Source organism: Aotus nancymaae, unplaced genomic scaffold, assembly GCF_030222135.1.
Source record: "Aotus nancymaae isolate 86718 unplaced genomic scaffold, 86718_ANA_hifiasm-v0.15.2.pri h1tg000003l, whole genome shotgun sequence".
Classification (NCBI taxonomy): Eukaryota; Metazoa; Chordata; class Mammalia; order Primates; family Aotidae; genus Aotus; species Aotus nancymaae.
The window spans coordinates 35,920,498-35,944,280 of NW_026988414.1; the positions used below are offsets into that span (position 1 = coordinate 35,920,498).

The window sequence follows — 23,783 nt, forward strand, 5'->3', positions numbered from 1 at the left end:
GCCACTGTGCACTTCATGCAGTTCTGTGAAGCCATGGAGAGTCGCTGAAGAAACCTCCTGGTTCTTTTCAAATTGTTTCTTCCTCCTCCTCTGCAAAGATTTTCTCTCAAAGCCCAGTTTGAATCCTTCAGAAACAGAACTTGCCCGCGAAGTCACTTTGAAAGACTTTCCGTATGTTAATTGCAGCCGGCCAAGGTCTGGAGCAGAGGTGGGAGCCCACCATCTGCAGACGGGGTCGGCCCCCAGTGCGCTCTGCAAATCCCCGTCATCTGGCAGGTGTCGTTTTGGGTTAATTAAGAGCTACACTGAGCCCGTTTACCTGTCACTTCTGAGAATTTTAGGAAACTTTGACTTTCTTGCCATCCCTGAGCTTTGAGCGAAGGGAAAACTGAAAACACTCCTGAATCCGGTGATGTTTCTGCCTCTGAGATCTCCAGGATAGCTGCATTACGTGCATTTATCATAACCCCTTTTTAAACTTTTCATTTTAATCAGTGTTCTCTGGTTAGTGCACTGCTTTTTTACAGTCAGGTCTTCTATATTTGGAAGACAGTACTGTTTTGGGGAAACCCACGATTTATCTGAAATTTCTTAAGGCTCTGCTTTCTCTCTGCATCTCTGAGGAAGGAACATACATTCCTCTAGCTTTGTTCTGTTCAACAGCTTTGGAGAGACTTTGAATTTGCAGGTTGGGGGCCCTTTCACCCATCAGAGTTTGGGACTGGCAATGCTAACCTCAGAGCTCTATGTTCATGGAGGGATGACTCAGTTACATCTCCAGATAGCTGGGTTCTTGATTGGTCAAGAAGGCTCTCTTCTTCAATATGAGAGAACTCTCTCTCTGTGCTGATGATAACATTCTATTAATATATCTTGGTAGGGATTTGGGTCACACAGGTCTATGCATTTGTCAAAACACAGCAAAGCACATTTAAGATTTGTGCATTTCATTATGTGTAAATTTTACATCCAGAGAAAAAAATGGAAAAACTGGTAAACAAGTTGTGGGAAGTGGAAAAGTTCCCCTTCAAAGTTTCCTTTGTTGTTTAAGAAAAATTCATAAGTGTTAGACATAATAGTTTGTTTTAAACACTTTCTTCAAAAGCCTTCTTGCTTTTTGCTAGCAGCTCTTTGTTAAGCCCTATCCTATGTCGCTGTTGGACTTGCTTACAGGCACGTAGTACATTCTATGTCCTTGTACTTTAACCAAGATACCTGTGCTGGATGTGCTCACAGGCATGTCCCAGCTCACAGCCTATGACCCTTCCTTACTTGGACTTCCCGTTTTTGCTCTCTCCATTGTTTTTACCTGTTTAGAAAAGTTTCAAGTTATTAACCAATCAGGTTTTAGTTTGGATTGTGAGATCTGGCTCCAGCCAACAAAGATCAGACACAGCAGGAAGGACAACCCCAAAGGCATAAGAAATAAATATGTCTGCTTTCCTTTGTTCGTTGTACTCTCGTGGCAAAATTGCTAATGGGGGTACCCTTTCTGCAGGAAGTAAAAAGAATTGCTTTGCTGAGAGACTCTTTGTCCCAGTATTAATTTTTCTTTGGGCCACCAAAAAGAAAAATTTGACACATAACACAAATAAGGGACTTCAGTTAATCAAATGTATGCTGAATTACTTAAGGGAAAGTGTACTGATATTTGCATTTACTTGGAAATGAAATACAAATTAAGATGAAGGAAAGGCTAGAGGGATGGAGGTACATATGACAAGCAAGCATAAGAGAATATTGATGGTACAGTTAGATGGTGGCTACACAGGTGTTCACTATAACATTCTTTCAACTTTGCTGTATGTTTGAAAAGTTTCAAATGAATCAGGGTGAAGAAGTATGTGATGAGAAGATTTCCCTCTCCCCTGCTGTCCCAACTCAACAAGGTGTTCCTTGGGATGGTGGGAGCCCTGGGGCCTGGGAATACAGGCCAGGTCCCAAGCCCTGCTCTGTTCCTGACTAGCTAGAAGACCCTGGGGATGGAAAGGTTCATCCCAGGCCTGATCATCTCTGACTGTGAGTGATGGCACAGGTTGGTGAGGTTCAACATAAGATAAATTTGTTGTGTAAAGAGTGGAAGAAGTGCATTGCTCAGGGTTAGGCCAAATGTGAGGAGTGATTGTCAGCCTTGAGATGCCCAGTGGGAAGCCACATTCCTTCTGTTCCAGCCCGGACTCCTCTGCTCCACGTGCTCCTCCCTGGGGTTACAGTGAGGATGAGGCACCATGGCCTTGGAGCTGCTCCTTGCCTGCTAGCGTTCTGTTTCTAGTCACACTGTCATTTTCTTTCTTTGATGGCCACCATCCAGACAGTTCCCACACAGCTCTCCCCTCCTGTCTTCCCTGCCTCCGAGGGACTGCCTGTGCCCAGCCCCTGCCAAGACCCTTCTCCTTTCTGAGCCTCAGTTTCCCAATCTGCGACACAAAGCCATGTTGAGCACGTCAATCTCACTGATCCCTTCCTGTTCTGACATTTCCACAGCTCTATATTTCTTTCCGTCACTAGGTTTTCTCTTCCCACCTGCTCAGGATCAAAGGGTGCAGGGACAGCAGGAGGATCAGAGGGCTTGGGCGGGGGTAGAATTTCTGAGTTTATTCTCTCTCTAATCAATGAGAGAAGGTACCAAGTCCCCACCACACAGGGGTTTGCAAAGAGCATCTGCAAACATGAAGTCATTTGATCTTCTCCATGAGCTGAAGAAGTAGGGATTTTCCTTCCCTCCATTTGATAGATGAGGAAACTGAGACTCAATAGGTGAATGCATGTGCCCAAAGCCACACAGCTTGGAAGAGGCAGAGCCTGGTCTGGAGCTTGGGTCTTTGTGACTTCAAAGGCCATTTTCTGTCTTATCCTCCAGTGTGGGCAGCTCTGGGCAAGAGCAGAGAGCAGAGCACGCTTTGGTTGTGGCTCGGAACATGGCCTGAAGTGGACAAGCCCTCTGTTCTCAGTTCTGTCGACAGCAGCTGGAGAAGGGGGATCAGCCCATGTGCCCTGGAATCCCATTGTGGGCCATCTGCCTGCCCGACTCTCCCTGCCTTAGCTCATGCAGTTGCCTCCTCTGGCCCCACCACACCTTCCTCTAATTCCAACAATCCCAACAGCTGGCCAGCATCACCCAGTGCCTTGAAATTAAGATAAAATTGGCTGGGCATGGGTCCAGTACTGTTTTCTGCCGAGCACTGCTCGCTCCTGGGGAATGCCGATGGAGAAGACGGAAGCACATGTTTTGTTGTTGAAAGAGTCTTAGGGGTTTCCATGTGACCAACTCCAGAAAGCACCAGGAGCCGTCTCTGAGGAGGGCCATGTGCTGGGCATCTCGCAGTTGCGGGTGTCACCGCCCACAGTGACAGCCACCCCGGTGTAAGCTGGCACCCACCAGGACTCACAGCCGCTTTTTTATGTATTCGTAGAAAAGTATGATGGATTCAGAAAGAAAAGTTTCCCAGTTCCAGGGTTTAGTATGTTTGAGAGATGTCAAAAGCATGGGTCAGTTAGAAGGATCCGTGGTGTCCTTGTGCTGGGCATGGTCATCTGAAACGGGTTCATTGTGGGATCTTTGTCCTGGGCCTGCTGGCTGCACCTCTGGAGACCCCAACAAAAGACAAAAGCAGCAGCTTTCGTTTCCTTCCCCAAGAACATCCTTCCTGCCCATGAGGAACATCATTTTGTGCCTGGGGATGCCACTGCTGTGTCATCTTCCAGGTCCTGTCCCTCTTGCTTAGACTATGGCTGCAGCCACCTGGAGGGGCCCCGGACTGCAGGCTGTCCTCCTCCAGCCTGTCCAGATTCCGGCAGGCACCAGTCTGAAGGCTTGGCTGATCCCAGCCCTAATGGGACAAAAATATTACACTCCTGCCCCACACCTGTTCTGCCCTGCAGCGATCTCTGCTGGGGCCTCACGGAAGATCTGACCATTCGGGGGCCGCGTTCTGCTCAACCCCACTGCCACATCTTTGCTTATGCCTGGAATGCCTTCCTCTCTCTGCCATCAAAGTCCTACCCACCCTTCAAGGCCTGGTTCATGTGGTCCCTTCTACTCCCAGAAAGTGTTCCCAGTGTGTCCCCAGGCCTTCTCTGGACTGGTGACTGAGGACCTGGCTTCTCCATATCTCATGGGGTGAGGGCTCCCTACACTCAGGCAGCTTCCTGTGTGGCACCTCAGACAATCAGACACCATCCCAGGGTCCCCAGTAGGTGGGTAAACCAGCCTCTAGGTCAGCCTCATGACCTGTACATGGTCAAATGCCCCTTACCCAAAGTGTATTGGTCTCACGGGGCAAGGGCCCCATGTTGGGGCTGCCCACCACACTACCACTCTTAGCATGCCAGGCAAGCTGGTCCCTGCTGGGCTCATTTCTCCCACCAAGGGGTAGCATGGCATGGTGGGCAATGGAATAGGAGAAACTGGTTTGGATCCTGGCACATAGCAGGTGTCCAACACACCCCTGGCTATGGGTACTAACTGAAGCAGTGAGAGCCGCTTCCTGAGTAAGAGTCTGCTCTGGAAGTGTGTGCCTGGTTGACCTAGAAGTCTCATTTGTTCGTTTGTTCATTCGTTCATTCAACAAATAATTATCCCTGCCTACTAGATGCCAGGCCCTGTGCTAGAGGCTGGATCAAGTACATGAACAGACAAAACTGCCCCCAGGGAGCTTACGTCGTAGTGGAAGAGGCAGATTATAATAATATGAGCAGGATAAACCAGACAGGTTGGATTGTGATCAGCTCTATGGAGAAAACAAAGCAGGAAACAGAGATGGGTGGAAAGAGTTTCCCTTGTAAACGCAGCGATCAGGGAAGACTTCCTGTGCTACAGAGAGCTAGCGAGCAACCGGGGATTATTCAGATACCCATCATCTGCTGTGGACCAGGCATCAAGCTGGGGTGATGGTGGCACACAGGTGCAGAGAGGAATCCAACAGACCTGCAGGGCCAGGCACACCCACACACAGCAGCCTCCCATGCAGGTCAGGGCAAAGCCAGTGCCGTGGAACCTCATGGGAGACTGGGGCTGGCTGAGGAGGTGTGGGAGAGGGGCTTCCCAGAGGAAGAGGTATCCAAGGACCTCTACGCTCACCACTGTAAGGCCAGGAAGGTGGGGACAGGGTGGAGGATGTTGGGTGACACTGACTTAGGTGCATCCTCTAAAGGAGTTGGAAGCTGTTTATGGCCCTTTGCAGGAGCCAGTGCCAATCTGGGGATGGATAACATGTCCACATGAACCAACTCCAGCCAAATGGACTTAAGACTTGCACTTTGTGGGGCTGGAGATCTGGGAGGCTTCCTGGAAGAAGTGGTCTTAGAGCTGGGCCAGGCAGCAGAGATGATGTTACTAAACAGAAATGCAGAGGTGGCCTTTGCCATGTAGCCCAATGCCCTGAGCTTGGCACTGTCAAGAAGTGCCTCTGATAGGGCAGCTCCACGGGTGCCCGGAGCCCTGCGGGGAGGGTGCGGTCCCTGTCCTCCGGGCTGCGCTGTCTCCCTGCTCCCCCACCAGCCCCAGAGGAGGAGGAGGCTCCGTGGCACTGATGGATATGCCAGGCCGGGCGGCTGCGGCCCACTGTCACCAGGCTCTCCTTCTGCATGCCGGAACCTGACACCCTGACCACTGAGGCATAAAAAACAGAGAATTGGAAGGCTCAGCCTGTCAGGCTGGGAGTGGCCCCCAGAGAGGCCCAAGGAGGAGAGAGAGAGAGAGAGAGTGTGTGTGTGTGTGTGTGTGTGTGTGTACATGCTCTGCCTGTGGTTGTGAGGTGCGGGGGAGGCCAGCCAGACCTGGGGGTGGGAGCCGCTGGTCCCCCAGTCCTGCCTGGGCTTGGATTGCAGGGGAGAGAGCAGGCTCTTGGTCTCAGGTTCTGGCTGGCCCCTTCTGGAGTCTCTCACCCTTCAGTCCTTTGTAGATATCCTTGTGGGGAATTGTGGAGGTGGGCTTGGGCTGCAGGTGGGCTCATGGGGCTGTGTAACTCCTGTCACCTCCAGCAGGGAAAGGCTCCCCTGCTCTGTACCCAGCAGCAGCCAGCTTTCCATGCCCCATTCCAGGGCCTCTGCTGAACACACTCTGCTGGGCACTGGGCACCCGGCGATAAGTCCAGGCTGAAGCCTCCTCTCTGGGAGCCACTAGCCATGGGGGAAGACAGGCAGGCCCTGCTGGCTACAAGACGACAGAATTGTGAACTCTCCTCCTGGTGACCTAGTCAGTGGTAAAGAGGCTCGCCTGGGACTGGCAGTCAGAGCCCAGGGAAGTGCCAGAGGTGGGCATCACTGCCCCATGATCACCAGGGAAGGGCCAGAGGCAGGCATCACTGCTCCATGAGCACCTGGGCCAGGGTGAACCATGCTCAGATCCCACCATGCCACCTACAGTGCTCTTCCCACCCTGGCACACCTCACAGCTCCTGCCCAAGCATGCCCGCAGCTGCCCCCTCCCCAGTACCCAGAAGGCCCCAACCACTCCCTCTTCTGTGTTCCCCTAGCCCTTTGGCTTGTCCTTTCATTTCAGCACAGTTCTGTCGGCCTCCTCCAGGCAGAGGGCCTGGGTTGATTTCTCATCTCCCTGATGAGACTGAGGCCCGAGGGACAGCCACCTCTGCCTTCACAGCACAGAGGGCCAGGCTAGGGTTGACGTTACCTTTGGTTTCTCTGCCCAGAGCCACTCAGGGAGCAGGTGGGGAGTAGAACTGAGTCCATCCTGGGATCCTGGAGTGGCTTCAGTCAGGGATGAGAACCATGCAGTCTGCAGCCTTGAACTTAGCAAGGTGTATCAAGACCACTTTGTCAGACACCCTGGGCCTCAGCCTTCTCATGTGTAAAATGGGCCAATGGCCCCAAGGAACACCTGGCACCTGGGGCCACGAAGCGACATGGGAGTTCTGCCGTACACGTGTGAGTCTGCTGTCCACTCCCACGGATAAGGAGGGGAAAGACAGACAATGCCAGTGACGGCTGCCCACTCAGTAAGGATGTGGACTCGACCTGCTTTTGTTAGTTACAAAAGCACCTGCAGCTCACAGAAGCGGCAAATGCCATTGGCAACCAGGCTGGCTGGGACCCACGGCCTTTTCTGAACTGGATTTGACGTTTGGTTCCTGTTTCTCTCTCCACCCACCAAATGCAGGGAGTGAGTTTTCTGGGAGTCCCTACAGCCACCCTCAGTATTCCTCGTACAACGACTCCTGGAGGTTCCCCAACCCGGGGCTGCTTGGTGAGTACTGGCGGAGGCCCTGCGGGGCCCCTGGGCCGTCGGCTACCCCATCCAGGCCTCCTCACTGGGCCTGGGTCCCTCGACATCCTGAGGTCTGGTCACTGAGGTGGAGTGGGTTGTTTGAAGTATAGGTGTTTCCATGGGGCCTCAGGGCAGTAAACACTGCTCCAGCCCTGCCCATGCCCTCCTCCCTCCCAAGATGTTTTGGTGGGTCAGGGAAAATGGTGCAGAAGGAAACAGAGGGAAAAAAGGGCATTGGAGGAGAAAGATGAAGGTAGGAAAAGTGCCTACCTGTGAGTAACTTGTATTTCTTAAGAATCATGAGATATTCAGGTGAGGACTCTCTAAGTAAGTGTCAGTAAAGATACCAACTCGAATTGATTGGTAGTGGCTGCCTGGAGACCATCTTGATAAAGACGCTGATTCCCAGTGATTGATTAGTGATGTCTGCATGGACATCACCAGAGCCAGCTCCATTGGAACCTGGTTGCCTGCGGCTGGAGGTCTGACAAGGCATGCCATTTAGGGCTCAGGAGGTGCCCACCCTCTGCCCATGCCTCGGATTGGCAGATTGTCCGTGACTGGTGCCAGCCTGATCCGTGAATATTATGAAGATATTTGGGCTACTGCAAAGACCATTAAGAGCTAACTCAGCCCTCAAAAAGCCAAGAGGAGCCTTCTGCTTTGTTGCCATGATCTTATGTGAAACCAGCTAGTAAGTGCCAATTGGAGCTAAAGGTTCTGGGACATGAAACAGAGGCGTGGGCCCAAAGATTGTCACTCACCATCTGGGAGGTGGAGCCAGCCAGTCAGCCTACAGGAAGCAACATGGAGCCCTCCCTCAGCAGTCAGCTAAGAATTTTCCACTTACAGCAGTAAAAGGTCAGACACGGGAGGGCCCTCTGAGACCACCCAGGTTTATCTGTCCAGCTTAACAAGGCCTCCTTAAGGAAGAACCTTTTAATTCCCTGGATCCTTAATTATTTAGGACTGAGAAACATAGGCTTCATCAGAAAAACCATAACCTGATATCTTCAAACTCAAGTTGCAAAGCCATAGGTCTGTGAAAGAGGCCGTGTAATCTCAGCCTTGACCTCTTCCTAAACCTGACATTCCATGCATCTGGGGCCTTGGGCTGTCCAAAGCATCTTGGTGTGTCATGTGTAACTTGGGGATTAAATAAGAAACAATGCCCATTAGTGCCCACGTCCCTGTGCAGGGAGATTTCAAGCCTTGCAGAAGACTCCTAGGTTCTTATTATCTGTGGTCTCTCAGAGGGGCAGAATCTGCAGATTGATCTCTTCTCAGACTCCTTTTTCGGTTTTGGTCAAAATCATTTCTAAGTATTGAACCAGGATATCCACTTACCTAATGTTTTTTCTTAAGTGGACTCTTGCAGTTGACCCAGATGTCCATCTCAGGAAACAGGAGACATGGGCTGGCTGTGGGCTCCCCGAACCAGTGTCTTCTAGCAGGGGTAGGGGAAGGGAGATGGGTCTTGAGGCCCAAACGTGGGAGTCCTTCCCAGGAAATCTGCCTCAGGCAGAGCCCTGATCCCAGTCCTGCTGGGAGACCCCAGAGGATATGGCACAAAGGAGACCTGGACATTGGCCTGTGGGAAAGGTTCCTTCTGATGGAGAGGTGACCCCAAGGAGGCCATGCTGGCCCAGGGCAGCCAGACATGGCTGTGCACTGCCCAAGGGGACAAGTGGAAACTGAACCCCAGCCCATGCATGGCACGAAGCCCTCAGCCCTGGCATGGAGCTACATCTGCTCAAAAGGACACTTTTTCTCATTTTACAAGGTGTCCTAGAGGTTGACAGTGATCTCATTTATTTGCCTGGGTTTTCAAGAGGCAGAGAAACTGGAAGAAATGGCGCAGGCATTTATGGCAAAGGCTTGGTGTAGGAGGTGGGGCGATCTGTGCAGTGTGTACAGAGCAGGGCCCTTGAAGGCCAGGCTGGAGAGTCTGGACCTGACTGTGTAGGCAGCAAGGTGTCTGAGGGGACGAGGCAGGGAGAGAGGGAGCGGGACCAGACTGCATCGAGGCTTTTGCTGCTCAGGCTGGAGTGAATCTAGTTCACAGCTCCGATTGTTAGGCCTGGGCTGTGTGCCTGTGTGGAAAAGATGCATGCTCTGTCCCAGGGAGCTCACAGGCTATGGGTGGGAGCCTCTGGCAGGGGTGTCTGTGCTGGGAGGTGCTCAGTACCTTTAGGTGGCCACAGACAGTGTGGAGGGGAGGAAGAGGAAGCAAAACTCCATGCATCTACATAAGCACTTGCTAATTGTAGCAGGCACCCAAAACTCTCTTCACGTGGGTTATCTGGTTTCGTTTTCTTGGCAACCCTACAGAGCACATATTATTATCTCTATTATACGCAAGAGGACAGTGAGGCTCAGAAAGGTGAACTAATTCACCTGAGGTCACACAGCATTCAGGTGGCAGAAGGAGGGCTTAAATTCAGGTCACCTTGATGCCAGATCCTATTTTTGGAACCAGTACGTGATGTGGTACTCTACTCTCCCTGACTGATGCGCACTTTGAACACCGAAGCCAGGAAAAGAGGCCTCACTCCTCTGTAGAAACAGGCCTTAGGGGTCCTGAATACTCAGACCTATGTGTGAGTGATGAGAATGGCTCTGGTCTGGTTTTGAAAGCAGGTTACTGTCTGTATCTGTCAGACTTTCAGTTGCAAACAACAGAATCCACTCTGACCGGCTTAAGCAGAAAACGAATTTACTAAGGGATATTTGGGACTCCTAGAATCTCCAGGAGGACTAAAAAGAGGTAGGCGTGGGACACAGCCAGGACAGCACCCACCACACAGCCAGAGTTGCACTAGCGTCAGCAGCCCTGCTGCCAGCCGGCACCCAGCCTGCAGCTCTCCTCCACTGTAACCTTACCCAGGGTGCTCGGGACCAGGCCCCACAAGCTCTGCCCTGCGCCCAGCCAAAGCTGGATGCCTTTGCCACCCATTTCCAACAGATGGAGTCCCCCAGGCCGCTGCTTCAAGTGACTCCCTTCTCAATCAAGGTCATATGCAAGAAAGTCTAATTAGCAGAGCCCACGTAGCACACCTGTGCCCTAGCAGCAAGGGAAGCTGGGAAGATAAGTTCTGACTTCTGGCTCAAAGAGGCAGGCCTCCTACTGCAGTATCTGTACAAACACAGGAAAAGCACAAATGATATTGGGCTGCAACAGACACGAGAAATGGTCCCTGCGCTGCCCAAGTCTATAACCTGGAGGAGCCAAGTCAGGGCTGGGCCTCAGTTGCCTCGGGTGTAAACTGAGGTTAGTGGTCCCTGCAGCCTCATTCCAACAGGAGCTGCATGTGTGCTCTCTTGAGATGCGCAGGGCGGAGGAAACGTGATCCCACTTTCCTGAAGATGGATGAGATTGCTGGCTCCCCAACCCACAGCCTTGCAAATAGCTCCAGGCCCATTCACCTCTCCCTGCCCGCCCTGCCCCACGGTGTCTTTGGCGTGGCCTGAGGGAATGACCCAGGGCAGGGAGACCTAGAAGGATCATTTGTGCCATCTAGGGAGGGCACCAGGGTATGGAAACCTGTCCTGAGGCCCCTTCGTGCTCCTGCTAGACTGGTGGGCTTTGTGGAACAGGTGAGACCCTATACACACACACACACTCACACACATGCTCACACAGGTGCACACACATGCACACACACGTGTACACACTCACACATGCACACACTCAGACACATGCACATGCACGCACACACAGACACACGCTCACATCCCCACTCCCACTCGCACACACCCTCGAACCTGACGCCAACATCTCGGCCAGCCTGGCTGAAGCCTCCTTCACAGGAACGGCCTAGGCGAGGATCAGCGACGCCATGGGATGCAGCGGAAGGACTGGGGCACTTTGACTTCGGGGGAATGTCCCTCGGCCAGGGCAGCTGTGACTCAGCATCGTAAGAGGCCCCAGGCTGGCAAGGGGGCTGCGGTCCCCGCAGGAAGAAAGGCCAGCTGCGGTCAATTAGGATTAGAATGGGAGCGCCTGTGGCCGCTGTAAAGGGATTAGAGAGAAAGCGGAGCTGGGAATGACTGTGTCAAGCAGTAAATTGATGATAATGTGAATTAGAGAGGAAAAATGACAGAAGAAAGGACAAGTTTATTCTAGATGGAGGTCTAATGGGCGCCGGAAGACAGAGTGCTTTGTGAGGTGATATTTTTATTTTTCAGGCCCGCTGGAGGGTCTGGCCTGGCTTTAGGAGGGAGTGGATCAGAGCCCAGGGTGAGAGGTGGAAGGGGTTGGGGATTGGAGGGTGGAGCCAGGGATCCTCCAAGGAGAAGCCTCTACTTCCGTTTCCTGTCCCTTTGGGGCGTGTGTAGGCAGCCCCTGGGATTGCCCTGCCTTCATGCCATGCCCCTCTCGTGCACACGTACCCACCTTCCCTGGGCTCACTTGCAGGCAGGACGAAGGCGGGCTCTGCAGACACTCCACGGGTGGCTGTCCCATCCCACAGAAGAGAGAACAGAGGAAGGCTGGCAGGATTTCTGAGTTGGGACTGCAGCCAGAGAGGTGACAAAAGAGGTGGCAGAAAAAACCCATCTCAGGGAATACTTAGCCATGGGGCTGGTGTCCTTGCCGTCTGGAAATGTACAACGAGGCACTGGCTCCTCCACTGCCATCTTGCCTCCATGGGGGGATTGGGGGCTGCTGGGAGAGGGAGCAGCACATCTGCTCATCAGGGTTGAATGGGAAGGGGAGGCAGTGCACGTCAGAGTGTCGCCTGAATCCCACCTTCTTGATTACATATTAGCTGTGTGACCTTGGGCAAGTTACTTCACCTCTCTATGCCTCAATCCCCTCATTTGTAAAATGGGAACAATAATCATTCCTATCTGATTGGAAACTTTTGGGATATAAACTTTGTAGAAAAGGAACCATCTTCACGGCTCCTTCATGACCTTATCTGGTGGTGTACATGCAGCCGCCCCATTGTCACCCCCTCTTACAGATCAAAACACTGAGGCCCAGGGTGTGAAGTCACCTGTTCAAGGTCTGCTAGCCAAGAAGTGGTAGAGTGTGACTGGCAGACCCCAGGACTCAGTTATGGCACAGGTTGACTGCCCCAATCCAAAATGCTTGGGATCAGAAGCGTGTCGGATTTTTCCAGATTTTGAAACATTTGCATTATAGCAGCTGAGATCCCAAATCAGAAAATCTGAAATTCAAACGCTCCAATGAGCATTTCCCTTGAGTGTCCTATCAGTGCTCAGAAAGTTTTCACTTTTGGAGCATTTCAGATTTTGGATGTTTGGATGTGGGATGCACAGCCTGTCTCTGGGAGAAGTGCCAGGATTTGGCTTGGAATTGGGTGACAGTGCAGAATAAATATGAGTCACCTCACGTGGGGAGCGAAGAAGCTTTCGAGTCATATCCCAGCAGGCGCGTAGTCAATGACAGGCTCGGGGAGCCCCAGCTGCTCACTTGCATAAGCCTGTTTCTGTATAGATGTGTGGGCCTCCATCTGTACTGTAGTGGAAAGAGCCCTGAGCTGGGGCAGACAACCTAGATCCTGGCCAGGCCCTGTGCTGAGAGGCTCCGTGACTTTGGGCTTGGGTTTGCTAAACCTTAGTTCTCCCACCTGTAAAAGGAGGAGATTGGCTTAGAGCCTCAGCTTCTGTGGTTCTAAGAATCTGCTGGTGGCCCTGGGCCTTCCCAGGCCTCCTCATCCCTGAGAGGGAGCTTTAGCACAGAGCACGGCTCCTGGAGGCCTCAGCCAAAGGGTGCAGTCAAAAAAAGCAGCCAGAGGCAATACGAGGAGTCCAGCATCTGCCAGAGGGCCCTCACTCTGCTTTCCTGAGGTCACAAAAGGGGCCTGCACTCCACCCTCTCTCACACACATTCCCCAGAGTCCCCATGTCCTCCAAGACCCACTTCCTCCAGAAAGCCAATTTGCTAGAACCATCTTGCACTCTCCAGAGCTTCTTTCTGAGCCTGGATCTCCTCATGCTCTGAATATTGACCTGTGTCAGGCTGGCGTTTGCTCCATTATTGCCCAGCGCTGCCCCCAGCAGGGTCAGGAAGTGAGTGGTGAATGAATGAGTGAATGAATGGGCAGGGGGTTGTCTTCACTATTGTTTTCTCACTCAGCAAAGTTGATTTGTTACACCTTCAATCTAGCCGAGCACGTGCCACATACGGCTCCAGGCTGGAACAGTGGACAGACTCCCAAGAAGAGCAGAACCCAGCTCCTGCCTTTTGGGACCTCTCCATACGGGGATGGGGGAAGTGCAGAAAGGAATAATCATAGCAAAGGGACAGCCTACAGGGGAGTGTGAGCTCAGGGCAGGGGGCTTCCCAGAGGAGAAGACAGCGCTCTGAGATTTGAAAGAGGCATAGATGTTTAACAGATGGGAAAAGGGGTGAGGGCACAGGCCAAGAGTTCCAGGCAGGAAGCACATTGTAGGGAAAGGCACCAAGGCAGGAGAGTATGCTAGCATGAGCTAACTGTGCCTACCCCGTATGATTAAATGAGATAATATATGCACAGGCCCTAGCAGGGCCAGGCCCAGAGGATGTGCTCATCTGTCAGCATTATGTATATCTGAGACAGCTGCAAAGAGTCTTGCTCAGCTTAAGCGTGATGTATGAGTGTGAGCAGGAGGGGCCTTCCCTGAGGGAAATGAATCTAGAGAGGTTGGCTGGGGCTAGATCACAGAGCACCTGCAGGAACAAAGGGAATGCTTTTCATGGGTTTATCTTCTAGGTCAGGGGTTGGCAAATGATTTCTGTAAAGAGCCAGAGAGTAAATATTTTAGGGTTTGCAGGCCATAGTGTCTCTGTTGCAACTACCCAACTCTGCCATAATAGCAGGAAAGCAGTGATGGGCAATGCTTAAATGCATAGACAAGACCGCGTTCCAGTAAAATGTTACGGGGAGCTGGGAGGATTGGACCCAAGGGCCCAGGCTCCGGACCCCAGCTCTAGATGGGGAGCAGCCTCAAAGAGCAGGTTGTGGCCCTGATGGGACTTGTCATTTGGGGAACAGACTGGGACAGAGATCTTGGTGAGAGGGGATGGTGGCCCGGACTGGGTGAGGGGAAGAAAGGACAGGAGTGGAGGAGACTAGTGGAAAGGGGACCCCAAATCTGACCTCAGTGCTCTCTCCTGTCTCTTCCAGGCTCCCCCTATTATTACAGTGCTGCCGCCCGAGGAGCTGCCCCACCTGCAGCCGCCACTGCCTATGACCGTCACTGACCCTTGGAGCCAGGTGGGCACAAAACACTGATGGCACATATCATTGAGGGTGACAGCTGCCCAGCCCTCCTGAAGATAGCCAGAGGAACCCATGAGACTGTCCCTCAGCACCCCCACTTGCCTGAAGCTCCCCTCTTCCCCTCTTCCCCTCTTCCCCTCTTCCCCTCTTCCTCCAGGGACTCTGAGGCCCTATGGTGGGGCCGTTGGAATTCTGGATGCTTGTCCATTTCTAAAAGCCAGTCTATGAGATTCTCCCGGTGGCCACTGGGTCTCTGCAAACCAACAGACTGTTCTGCAAATGACCGCAGCCCCAGCCCAGCCTGCCAGTCCCCCAGCTGTCTGACTATCCATCTGTCATAACCACCCCAGGCCTGGGAAGGAGAGCTTGCTTTCGTTGCTTCAGCGGCACCCATGTAAATACCTTCTTGCTTTTCCGTGGGCCTGAAGGTCCGACTGAGAAGACCGCTCCACCCATGATGCATCTCGTACTCTTGGTGTGTCACCGGACAGCTTAGACCTGTGGCAGAGCATCCTCTCTGCCCTGGGCGACCCTGGCAGGTGAGCTCGGAGCTGTCCTTGAGATGGAGGATGCCTGCCTTGGGCCCCAGCCTCCTGCTTATCCCTCCTTCTTTAATATCGTCATGAGGAGTCTCACTGGCTGGTTGTGCTGCAGGCTCCCCCGGAGGCCCCTCTCCAAGAGGAGCGTACTTTGGGGAGATGTCCTGGCTTCCTGCCTCCATTTCTCTGGGACCAATGCAGTACAAGCAGCTCTTTTCCAGATCAAAGAACTCAAAGAAAACTTCTGGGAGATTCCTCAGCTACAGTTCTGAAGCAGAATGTCATCTGAGGTGTTGATTGCATTGTGGACTTTGAATGTGAGGGCTGGATGGGATGCGGGAGATCATCTGATCCCAGCCAGGGAGGGGCCTGAGGCTCTCCCCATTCCCTCAACCCCGGAACTGTGCTTTCTGAGGCATGCCCAGGTTCAGGTCACTTTGGACACCTGTCATGGACACTTCACCCACCCTCCAGGACCCCAGCAAGTGGATTCTGGGCAAGCCTGTTCCGGTGATATAGACAACGATTAACACAGAGGACTTTCCCCTGCACCCGGATCACAAACAGCCTACAACCAGGACTTCTGAATGTCCTTTCGGAGCAGACCCTCCCGTCTTCACGGAGCTTAGCAGGCAGCTGGGCATGGAGGCTGAAGCAGATGCCTAATTTCGCACAATGCATGTCCACCTGTTGATCTAAGGGGCTGCAAGGGTCAGGGCCATGGCCAAGGGCCACGGGAACTCAGAGAGGGGGCTTGAAGAACTCACAGTGGGCTAGGGTGGTCAGAGGAAGCCAGCTGGGAAGATGTGGGGGACAGAGGAAGGCCTCCTGGAGGAGAGACAGGAGAGCAGTGAGGACTTGCTGTGTGACCTGGGAGTGATTTTGAAATGGAGGTGCCAGGTGCCACCACCTCTTTACCTGGGGCCTCAGTTCCTTGCATAGTCTCTCTTGTTAACTCAGAACAGCCAGGTAGAGCCCTCGTCCAAACCTGGGCTGAATTACAGTGATGAGACAGGGCTTGATCTTCTTATGTGCCAGTGTCCCCCATGTCTGCATGTCACCAAGATGGCAGAGAGAGGCTGGACTTGGGATCAGCAGCCCAGGCAGGTCTTGTCCTGGCCACAGGTCTTTGCTGTGGGACCTCAGACAAAACTCTGCACCTCTCTGAGCCTTGGCTGTCTCGGTGCAGCAGGGTCACCTGTAGGGTCACCCCACAGCTTTCTCCTTCCCCTCCTCTCTCCAGGGAGCTGGGGCTGTGACAGGATCATCTGGGCCAGGCTCTCCACTTTCAGGCAAGCAAGCAAAGGGAGGTAGGAACCTGAGTCCCGCTAATATTTGGACCAAGTGGGAAACAAGAACACCTGGAGGGGCGGGAATCAGAAGATCCTGGAAAAAAGACCTTCCCTTGTGGGAAACTGAGGCCCAGCTTGGGGAAGGCCAGGACCATGCAGGGAGACAAAGCAGACTTCCTCTGGCCACCGCTAAGTGGTTTGTTCCCCAAACCCCCCGCAGGGTGGTGGAACAGAAGAGAAAACTAAGGCTCGGCAAGGTGGAGTCCCCAAGCAGTGACTGGTGGGGGCGGGGCTGGGACTCAGGCTCCTGACTCCCAATCCATGGTGTTCCTGGTCACCCTGGTCTATCCACACCTCCTATTCCTGGGGAGAGTTGAGAGTAAGAGCAGTGAGAGAGGGTTCTGGGCCCCATGCCCTAGACACACAGTCTGTAAGAACTGCTAAGGAAGCCCGATCACCCAGCCCAGAGATGGAGCCCAGCAGGCTCACAGCAGGCATAGCCACCACCACCCGCCATCAGAAGGGCAAAGAAGGGAGGTAGCTGGGGCCAGAGCCCGCCTCCAGGAGCCAGGGTGAGCTGGCTGCAGCCTCCACCTGTCAGGTAAGGTAGGAGAAGGTATGTTACCTGGCACCTCCCTCCCTGTCTCCCTCCATTTAGCAGGAGGTGGTGGAGTCAGAGGTCTTCGGCACAGGCATCTTGGGCCTCTGCCCCCTGCCACCCCTCTCTTGGAATGACGGGCACCCACATCTTCAGATTCTGCCCTCCTTGTGGTTCCAGGCTGTTGGGAGGAGGTCAGCCTCCCCTGAACCAGCTGCCTGAGGCACACAGCATCCTTCCTCGGCAAAGCCCACCTAGCCTATGGTGGTCCCCTCTCCCCATCCTGTTCCTCTTGTTGCCCTGTAATGAGCTCCCCCATACCTTTCCTCTCTCACCTGAGGCTTTGCTGGTCCTCAGATTGGTTTTGTATTTGTGAGACAACCACTTGATTCCTGGGCTGCCAGGCAGAAGCACAAGCGCACACGGATGCACACGGATGTTCTCATGCACGCCCACTCTCACCAGTTCACAGCTCCCTCGAGGTCCGGCGAGCTGCCCGGGAGCTTGGTGAGGACGGCTCCAAAGGACATAAGCTGTTGAATAGATGCCAGAGAATTCTGAATGGAAAACGCAAGTTCAGGGCCTCACCAGCAGCGTGGCAGAAGGCCTGGGGCATTTCTCCATGGGCCTTCTGCCCTGTGTTCCAGCTCTGACTTTTGGAAAATGACATTGTGGATTTTATGAAAATTTTTCATACCATTAGACTAGCTTCAACCTAGAACAATTTGATGATATATCAAACCCTACATCCCTTTCCCAAGGCACCTTAGTTAGGGCTAGCCCTTCTGTAACTGACATTGTACGGTGCTTTGCAATCCTCGACCACCCTGTGGGGCAAAGAGCATGATGCCTACTTTATAGATAGGGAAATTGACATTTGGGGCTTACATGGCAAGATGGAGATGAAGTGAATTCTCAGATCTCCAGTCCCCGTTCTCTCTCCATGGAGTTATGCTCCTGTCATGGGAGTGTAGGGTTTAAAGACACACCCCCATTCCCTAGAAACACCCCAGACCCACAATAAGGCAAGAAAGAACAGGGACCCAGAGGCTGGCCTGACCTAGGGGCCTGGAGGTTGGTGGCTTTGTTTCCTGTGAACATTGAAACCTGCAGAGTCTTTGACCAAATCCACACCAGCACTTCTGAGGTTTCATCCAGACTCTTTCCCAGCTGTCCCTGAGGCTTGGTGGGAATCAGAGCCAGTTCAAGGCTACACCATAATTTCTGGACATGGGTCCAGCCTAGACACTGGTCCAGCCCTGACTCCAGGCGTCCAGGTGACAGGGTCATGTTCCGTCTCCTCACTTCCCTTTCTTTGCCTTCCCACTTTGGAACAGGCTCCAGGCCTGGCTGTGACAGTATGCAGGAGTGCCCAAGCCAGGGCCATCGGGTGTCCACAGCCCCTGGAAACACAGATCACAATCTCAAGTCCCCTGAATGAACTGCTTCCTGGGTGAATGTGGTGGGGTAACCTTGCCACTCAGGCAGGGCATCAGGCAGTATGGTGCAGCGGTGCCCGAGATGCCCAGAAGTGTGCCTGCCTCCCTGAGTGGCATTCAAGTATGAAAACTTGTAAAATGTTCTCTCGGCCTAAAGAAAAATGTCCATGGGTCAAATTTGACCCACTGGCCACCAGCCTGTGAGCCCCAGTGCCTGTCAGTTCCCCCTTTCTTATTCACCTGCTGTCCTTTGTTGCAGATTTGGAGGAGATAGGAGCCCACAGAGGTGAGAGATGTGCTTCAGGGTGTCCAGCAAGGCAGGGGCAGAAACAGGCACGCCCAGAGCCTGCCGCTTTCCCAGGCCTCATCCCGGGCTCTTGCAAACCTTGTGCTTCAAAGGTGGAGTTGGGTGGAAGGTCAGAGGCACTTGGGATGGGAGACGGGGGAGCTGCTGGGTTTTCAGAGGCAGGGACAGTGCTGCCTGGACACCTTTCAAATGTGCAGGGAAGAGCCTCAGATGTGGCCACAGTGCACTGAGGGGTGAAATCCCTTCACCATAAGTCACACCCCAGAACGACTGCCCTGCCTTGGCAGCCAATGGCTCCTGCCACCCCCTCCTCAAGATATTCAGCCAGAATTGAGCTCCAAGCCAGGGAAGCAAATCTTAAAAACAAACCAAGCACGCTGACACAGACCTAGAAACACGATGAGTCTGAGATACAGCTTCCCAGGAGGGCGGAGAGCAACTCCAGCCCCTGGCCAGGCCAGCCCAGGCAGGCGTGGGTGGATCCCACAGGGCTCTGGGCTAGACCAGCTCCACAGTGCCCCGCTATGACGCCAGTCCTGCAGGCTTGGCCTTGTCACCCATCGAGAGGCTGTGCTGATGGTTCCCAGCCACACACCAGTCCTCCTGGGGAATCTGTTTCTTTCGTTCTTTTGGCCTCGGAGAGGTCCAAGGCAAGTCCATTTCTTAAAAGGTAATAAAATGCATTATTGGAAATTTGGACAGTCAGGCCATGACTCCTAGCCCACAGCGTGCCCCATCTCCCAGCAGCCCCTTCAGGCCCTTGCCCCTGTTGTCCCCTGTTGCCCCAACCTCAGGGTTCCCTCTTGCATATTCATGAGGGAACCACAGTGCTGATGTGCACTTCCCCACTGTCAGCTGGGCTGCACCTCATGTGGTGCCAGGTCCTGAGGGGCCTCTGCAGAGGCCAGGCCATGAGCCCCTTGCCTGCCTGCTCCCCTGATGAGGCAGCAGCTTCTCTGAAATGAGCTGCCGGCCAGGAGCAGGCAGGCACCAGTCTGTCCTTCCTTTTCTGCTAATTCCTCAGCACTGAGTCTCCATTCTTGGGCACCCCAGGATTGAAGGGGACCTCAGAATCATGTCCCTGCCATTCTAGAGTTTCAATCCGAGGGGTCCCCTTTAGCTCATCTCCAAGACGGGTAAACGTAGCCACCATTCAGCAAGTCTAGAAATTCTTCTTCCCACATCTTAGACCCCTGAGCAACCCAAGGAGAAAATGCAGCTGCTTACCTGTTAATATCTACTGAGGGACAATCAGAGAAGCCTCAAAGGAGTCATCTCAGGTAGGGTACTTGGCCTGTGGCAGGACAGACAGAGGCAGGAACCCACCCGCCTGTCAGCTTCAGGTGGCTAAAGGGGGCCCAGGGTGGGGGTGACTTGACAGTCATGTACCCCCTCCCTGACTCCTGGCAGGAGGAGGCCATGCCAGCTTCACCTGCTCTGACCCACCCCCCAGCCCCCTGCTGTGACCCTGTGGCTATGGCCACTGGTCACCCTTGTCCCCAAAATCACCATGCCCGTGGCCACGTCCCTCATCTTCTCCAAAAGCATCACTAAGAACAAGTGATTTTGGATGATGGATTTTTGATTTATAAACGGTGCATTTCCCTTGGAGTGGAACAGAAAGGAAACCATTTAATGGCACCCTTCTTTTCAAGCATGAATACATTTTAATGAAACTATTTTATTGTATTTGAGGAAATGGAGAGTTGAACATTCCAACCAATCAATAGCCAATTAATTGCTATAAAGCTAAAAAGAAAATAAATAAATCCTGAGTCTATTTTAAACACTCTGCAAAAAGTTCAGAGCCCCAGAATCTGGCCTTCCCCTCCTAATATGCATGAACACATACACACACACTCCCCTACACCTCAGACATACTTGAAACTCAGAAACAGCACTGAGTCTCCCCATGCCGATTCTTGCCTGCTCTTCTTGACTTTGGTCAGAGAAGGTGAGCAGACCAGGCAGCAGCCTGTCCCAGGGCTTGGGAAGAGGCAGGCCCATCCCTTGGCCCCAAGCCCCCAGCATAGCATAGGGTCTTGGGCAGTGAGGGCCTGGCATTGCCTGGGCCTCACTTCTCAGCCCCATCTCCTGGGCCTCCAGGGTTGGGCTGAGGATGGAGTTTTGGCTCTGGGTTTGCCCTGACTCCTGCTGGAAGATGCTACCCTGGTTTTTCACCCTCTAGTGGCCTTGGACATTGAGTATTTTTAGAAATGCAGATTACATTGCAAATGGAACCCTTTGTCAGGAAGACACATGGATTTTGCTTTTGATTCTTTGAGACATTTGACTTTGTCTTAGGGACCGACCTTTCAGCATCAAAGAAATACATATCTACTGTATCCGCCAAAGTTTGTGATGCCTGCATAGACGCTTACTTGTTAAAAAAAAAAAAAAAAAAAAAAAGTACAAAAAAACCAACAACAAAAACCACAATTGAATTGCCTTTGAAAGTGGGAGATGATCTGTCTCCAACAGATTGAAAAAAAAATGCTTCTTAAAAAATGTGTATGTTTTGTATTCTTTTTTTCTAGTAGAAAATAACTGACTTGAAATATTGGTGGTTTTTTTTCTTAGTGACGTGTGTTGCTTTTGTGTGTAATAATATTTGAATGTAATTACAGCAGTGCCAATTTGCCAAAGATGTTGGACATATTTTTCTTTTTTTGGGGAGGAGGGCAGGGCTAGGGGTGGGATTTGGGAAAACAGAGGGGTGGGGTTTTGATTTAATTTTTTTCACTTTTTTTTCCTTGTCAAACCTGAAATTTGTGGCTTCCTTTTAAGTTAAATGGTTGACTGCAACACTTTTATTTTAGATTAGTTGAAGAAACATGCAATAAGGTTGGCGTAGTTTCAATATCTGTGTGTCTTTTCATGAGTGGCTGTTACTTGTGAAGAATTGATTTTATGTAACCTTTATGTGAGATAATTATTTGTAAATATTTGCCATAATTTTATTGGTTCCTAAAATAAAAGTAATTTTTTAAGTTCAGAAAAAGAATTTGATCCCGTTTTTTTTTACTAGTTTGAGGATTGCCTTTGACAACTTTGACTGTACCGTAGTGGGTTGCGGGGCATTTGATGGTTCTCCCGTTTACATCAGGGTCAAAACAAATCCGTGCATACAGAATGACATGTTGCAGAATCGGGCTCTGCCCTGGGCAGGGAGCAGCAGCCGCAGAGTCTGCCCTTGAGCTGTGCCCAGGCTTGGCAGGTGGAGTCATGGGCGAGCCTCCACTCTGGATTTGACTCCTAACTGTGATTTAACATCAACTTCTTCAGTTCCCAATGGTCAGTAATTCCCACCTTGTTCATTCATTCATTCAGCACATACTGATTGAGCATCTATTCTGTCCCCAGCACTGGGGACACAGAAGTGAACAGGGCCAACAAGAACTCTGCTGCCAGTAGCAGTCATAGCTCACCTTGCACTCCTGGGTTCAAGCGACCCTCTTGCCCCAGCCTCTCAAGTAGCTAGGACTACAGGTGTTCACTACCAAGCCCAGCTAGTTTTTTAAATAATTTTTTTCCCTACTTACAAACTAACATATTATCAGCAAATTTTTTTTGAAAAGGAGTCTTGCTCTGTCACTAGGCTGGAGTGCAGTGGCTCGATCTCGGCTCACTGCAACCTCTGCCTCCCGAGTTCAAGCAATTCTTCTGCCTCAGCCTCCCAAGTAGCTGGGACTACAGGCCCGTGCCACTATGCCCAGCTAACTTTTGTACTTTTAGTAGAGACAGGGTTTCACCATATTGGCCAGGCTGGTCTCGATCTGCCCGCCTTGACCTCATGATCTGCCCGCCTTGACCTCCCAAAGTGCTGGGATTACAGGCGTGAGCCACCATGCCCGACCCAGCTAATTTTTTAAAACTTGGGTTTTGCTATGTTGTCCAGGCTGATTTCGAACTCCTGGCTTTAAGCATTCCTCCTGCCTCAGCACCCCCAAAGTGCTGGAATTACAGACATGAGCCACTGCCCCGATCCCATACGTGCTTTTCATTTTGATCCAGTCGAGCCTCCTGAAACCTAAAATGCCTGAGTGCAGAAAGAACTCATAAGTCATTCACACCAGGAGACCTCACCTTTGGGCCCCAAAACCACAGGCCATATCCAGTCAAAGCTCAGAGAGCAAGAGTCCACAATCCTTCCATCCTGTCCTTAAGCTTTTGAAACTGAGCATTTCGTGAGCATAGGAGCCCAGAGGTGGCTTTTCATCAGGGAGTAGGGCAGCTGCAGACCTGAGCCCTGCCCCTGCCGGGCGATGTCAATGCACAAGGGCAGGCAGGGACCGCTGCGCCCGTTGGCACAGTGTGTGTGACTCAGTAATTGCCAGAGATGGAGTGGGCAAGTGACCATGTGGGGGCCATGGACAGCAACTCATTCATATTTAATAAAGCAGCGGCACGGCCTCCATTCATTTCTGCAATGGATGGTGGCGAAGGTGATTCCTGAGGGAGTGAGAGTGAGCCATGGCAGAGTGCTGGCCTGGCGCCTTCCTTCTCTGTGCTCCTGACTTAGAGCACAGACTTCAAAGAGAAGTAAGTGTGTTTTTTAACTGAAATCGGACCCCAAACCTATGAACGCTGGTGAGGCAGGCCAGGTGCTCCATTTCCTGACACCATGGCTCTTGTCCTCGGTTTTCTGGGGACAGAAGCCTCAGGCCTGCCTTCCCCAGAAATGGGGCACGAGTCTGTGCAGCAAGCAGGGCATGTGCGGCCCCACATGACAGCAGAGTGGAGGCCTTGGGCCAGGCCTCCAGGTATGAAGGTGGAAGTGCCAGCCCTGACAGGCTCAGGCAGCCTCCAGCAGCCCCTCTGCACTCAGGGACAAGCAGGAGCAGAGAGTGAAACCTGAGATCTGCCTGGGAGGTATTCCTCAAACCCCTCCCCGACACCAGAGCCAGGCCCTCTTGCTGGGTGCTGGGGACAGAAGTCTCCCTGGGCGGGGCAGAGAGATCCAAGATGGCTGATCACTAGCAGCTCAGGATTGTAGCTCCCAGAGAAAGTGCACAGAACAAGAGGATGCCACACTTTCAGACGAATTTTTGTTACCCATGGACCGGAAGATTCCCAGCAGAGGAGCCCCACAGGTCGCCAGGGCGACTCTTGTGGCCGGCATGGCAGTTTTGCCGGAGCCTCGGTGCGGTG

General features: G+C 52.4%; 1 protein-coding gene across 3 annotated transcripts in view; it reads left to right on the forward strand.

Annotated features, from left to right (window-relative positions):
• PAX5 (paired box 5) overlaps window positions 1-14,589 on the forward strand; it is a 184,509-nt gene extending 169,920 nt beyond the window's left edge. For all 3 annotated transcript variants that reach the window (XM_012463388.3, XM_012463389.3, XM_012463390.3), the window contains 2 exons: window positions 7,118-7,204; window positions 14,362-14,589. In XM_012463388.3, the coding sequence (XP_012318811.1) occupies window positions 7,118-7,204; window positions 14,362-14,438 (164 nt within the window). In that variant the 3' untranslated portion in view covers window positions 14,439-14,589. The remainder of the gene's footprint in view (window positions 1-7,117; window positions 7,205-14,361) is intronic.
• Window positions 14,590-23,783: the final 9,194 nt, after the last annotated feature.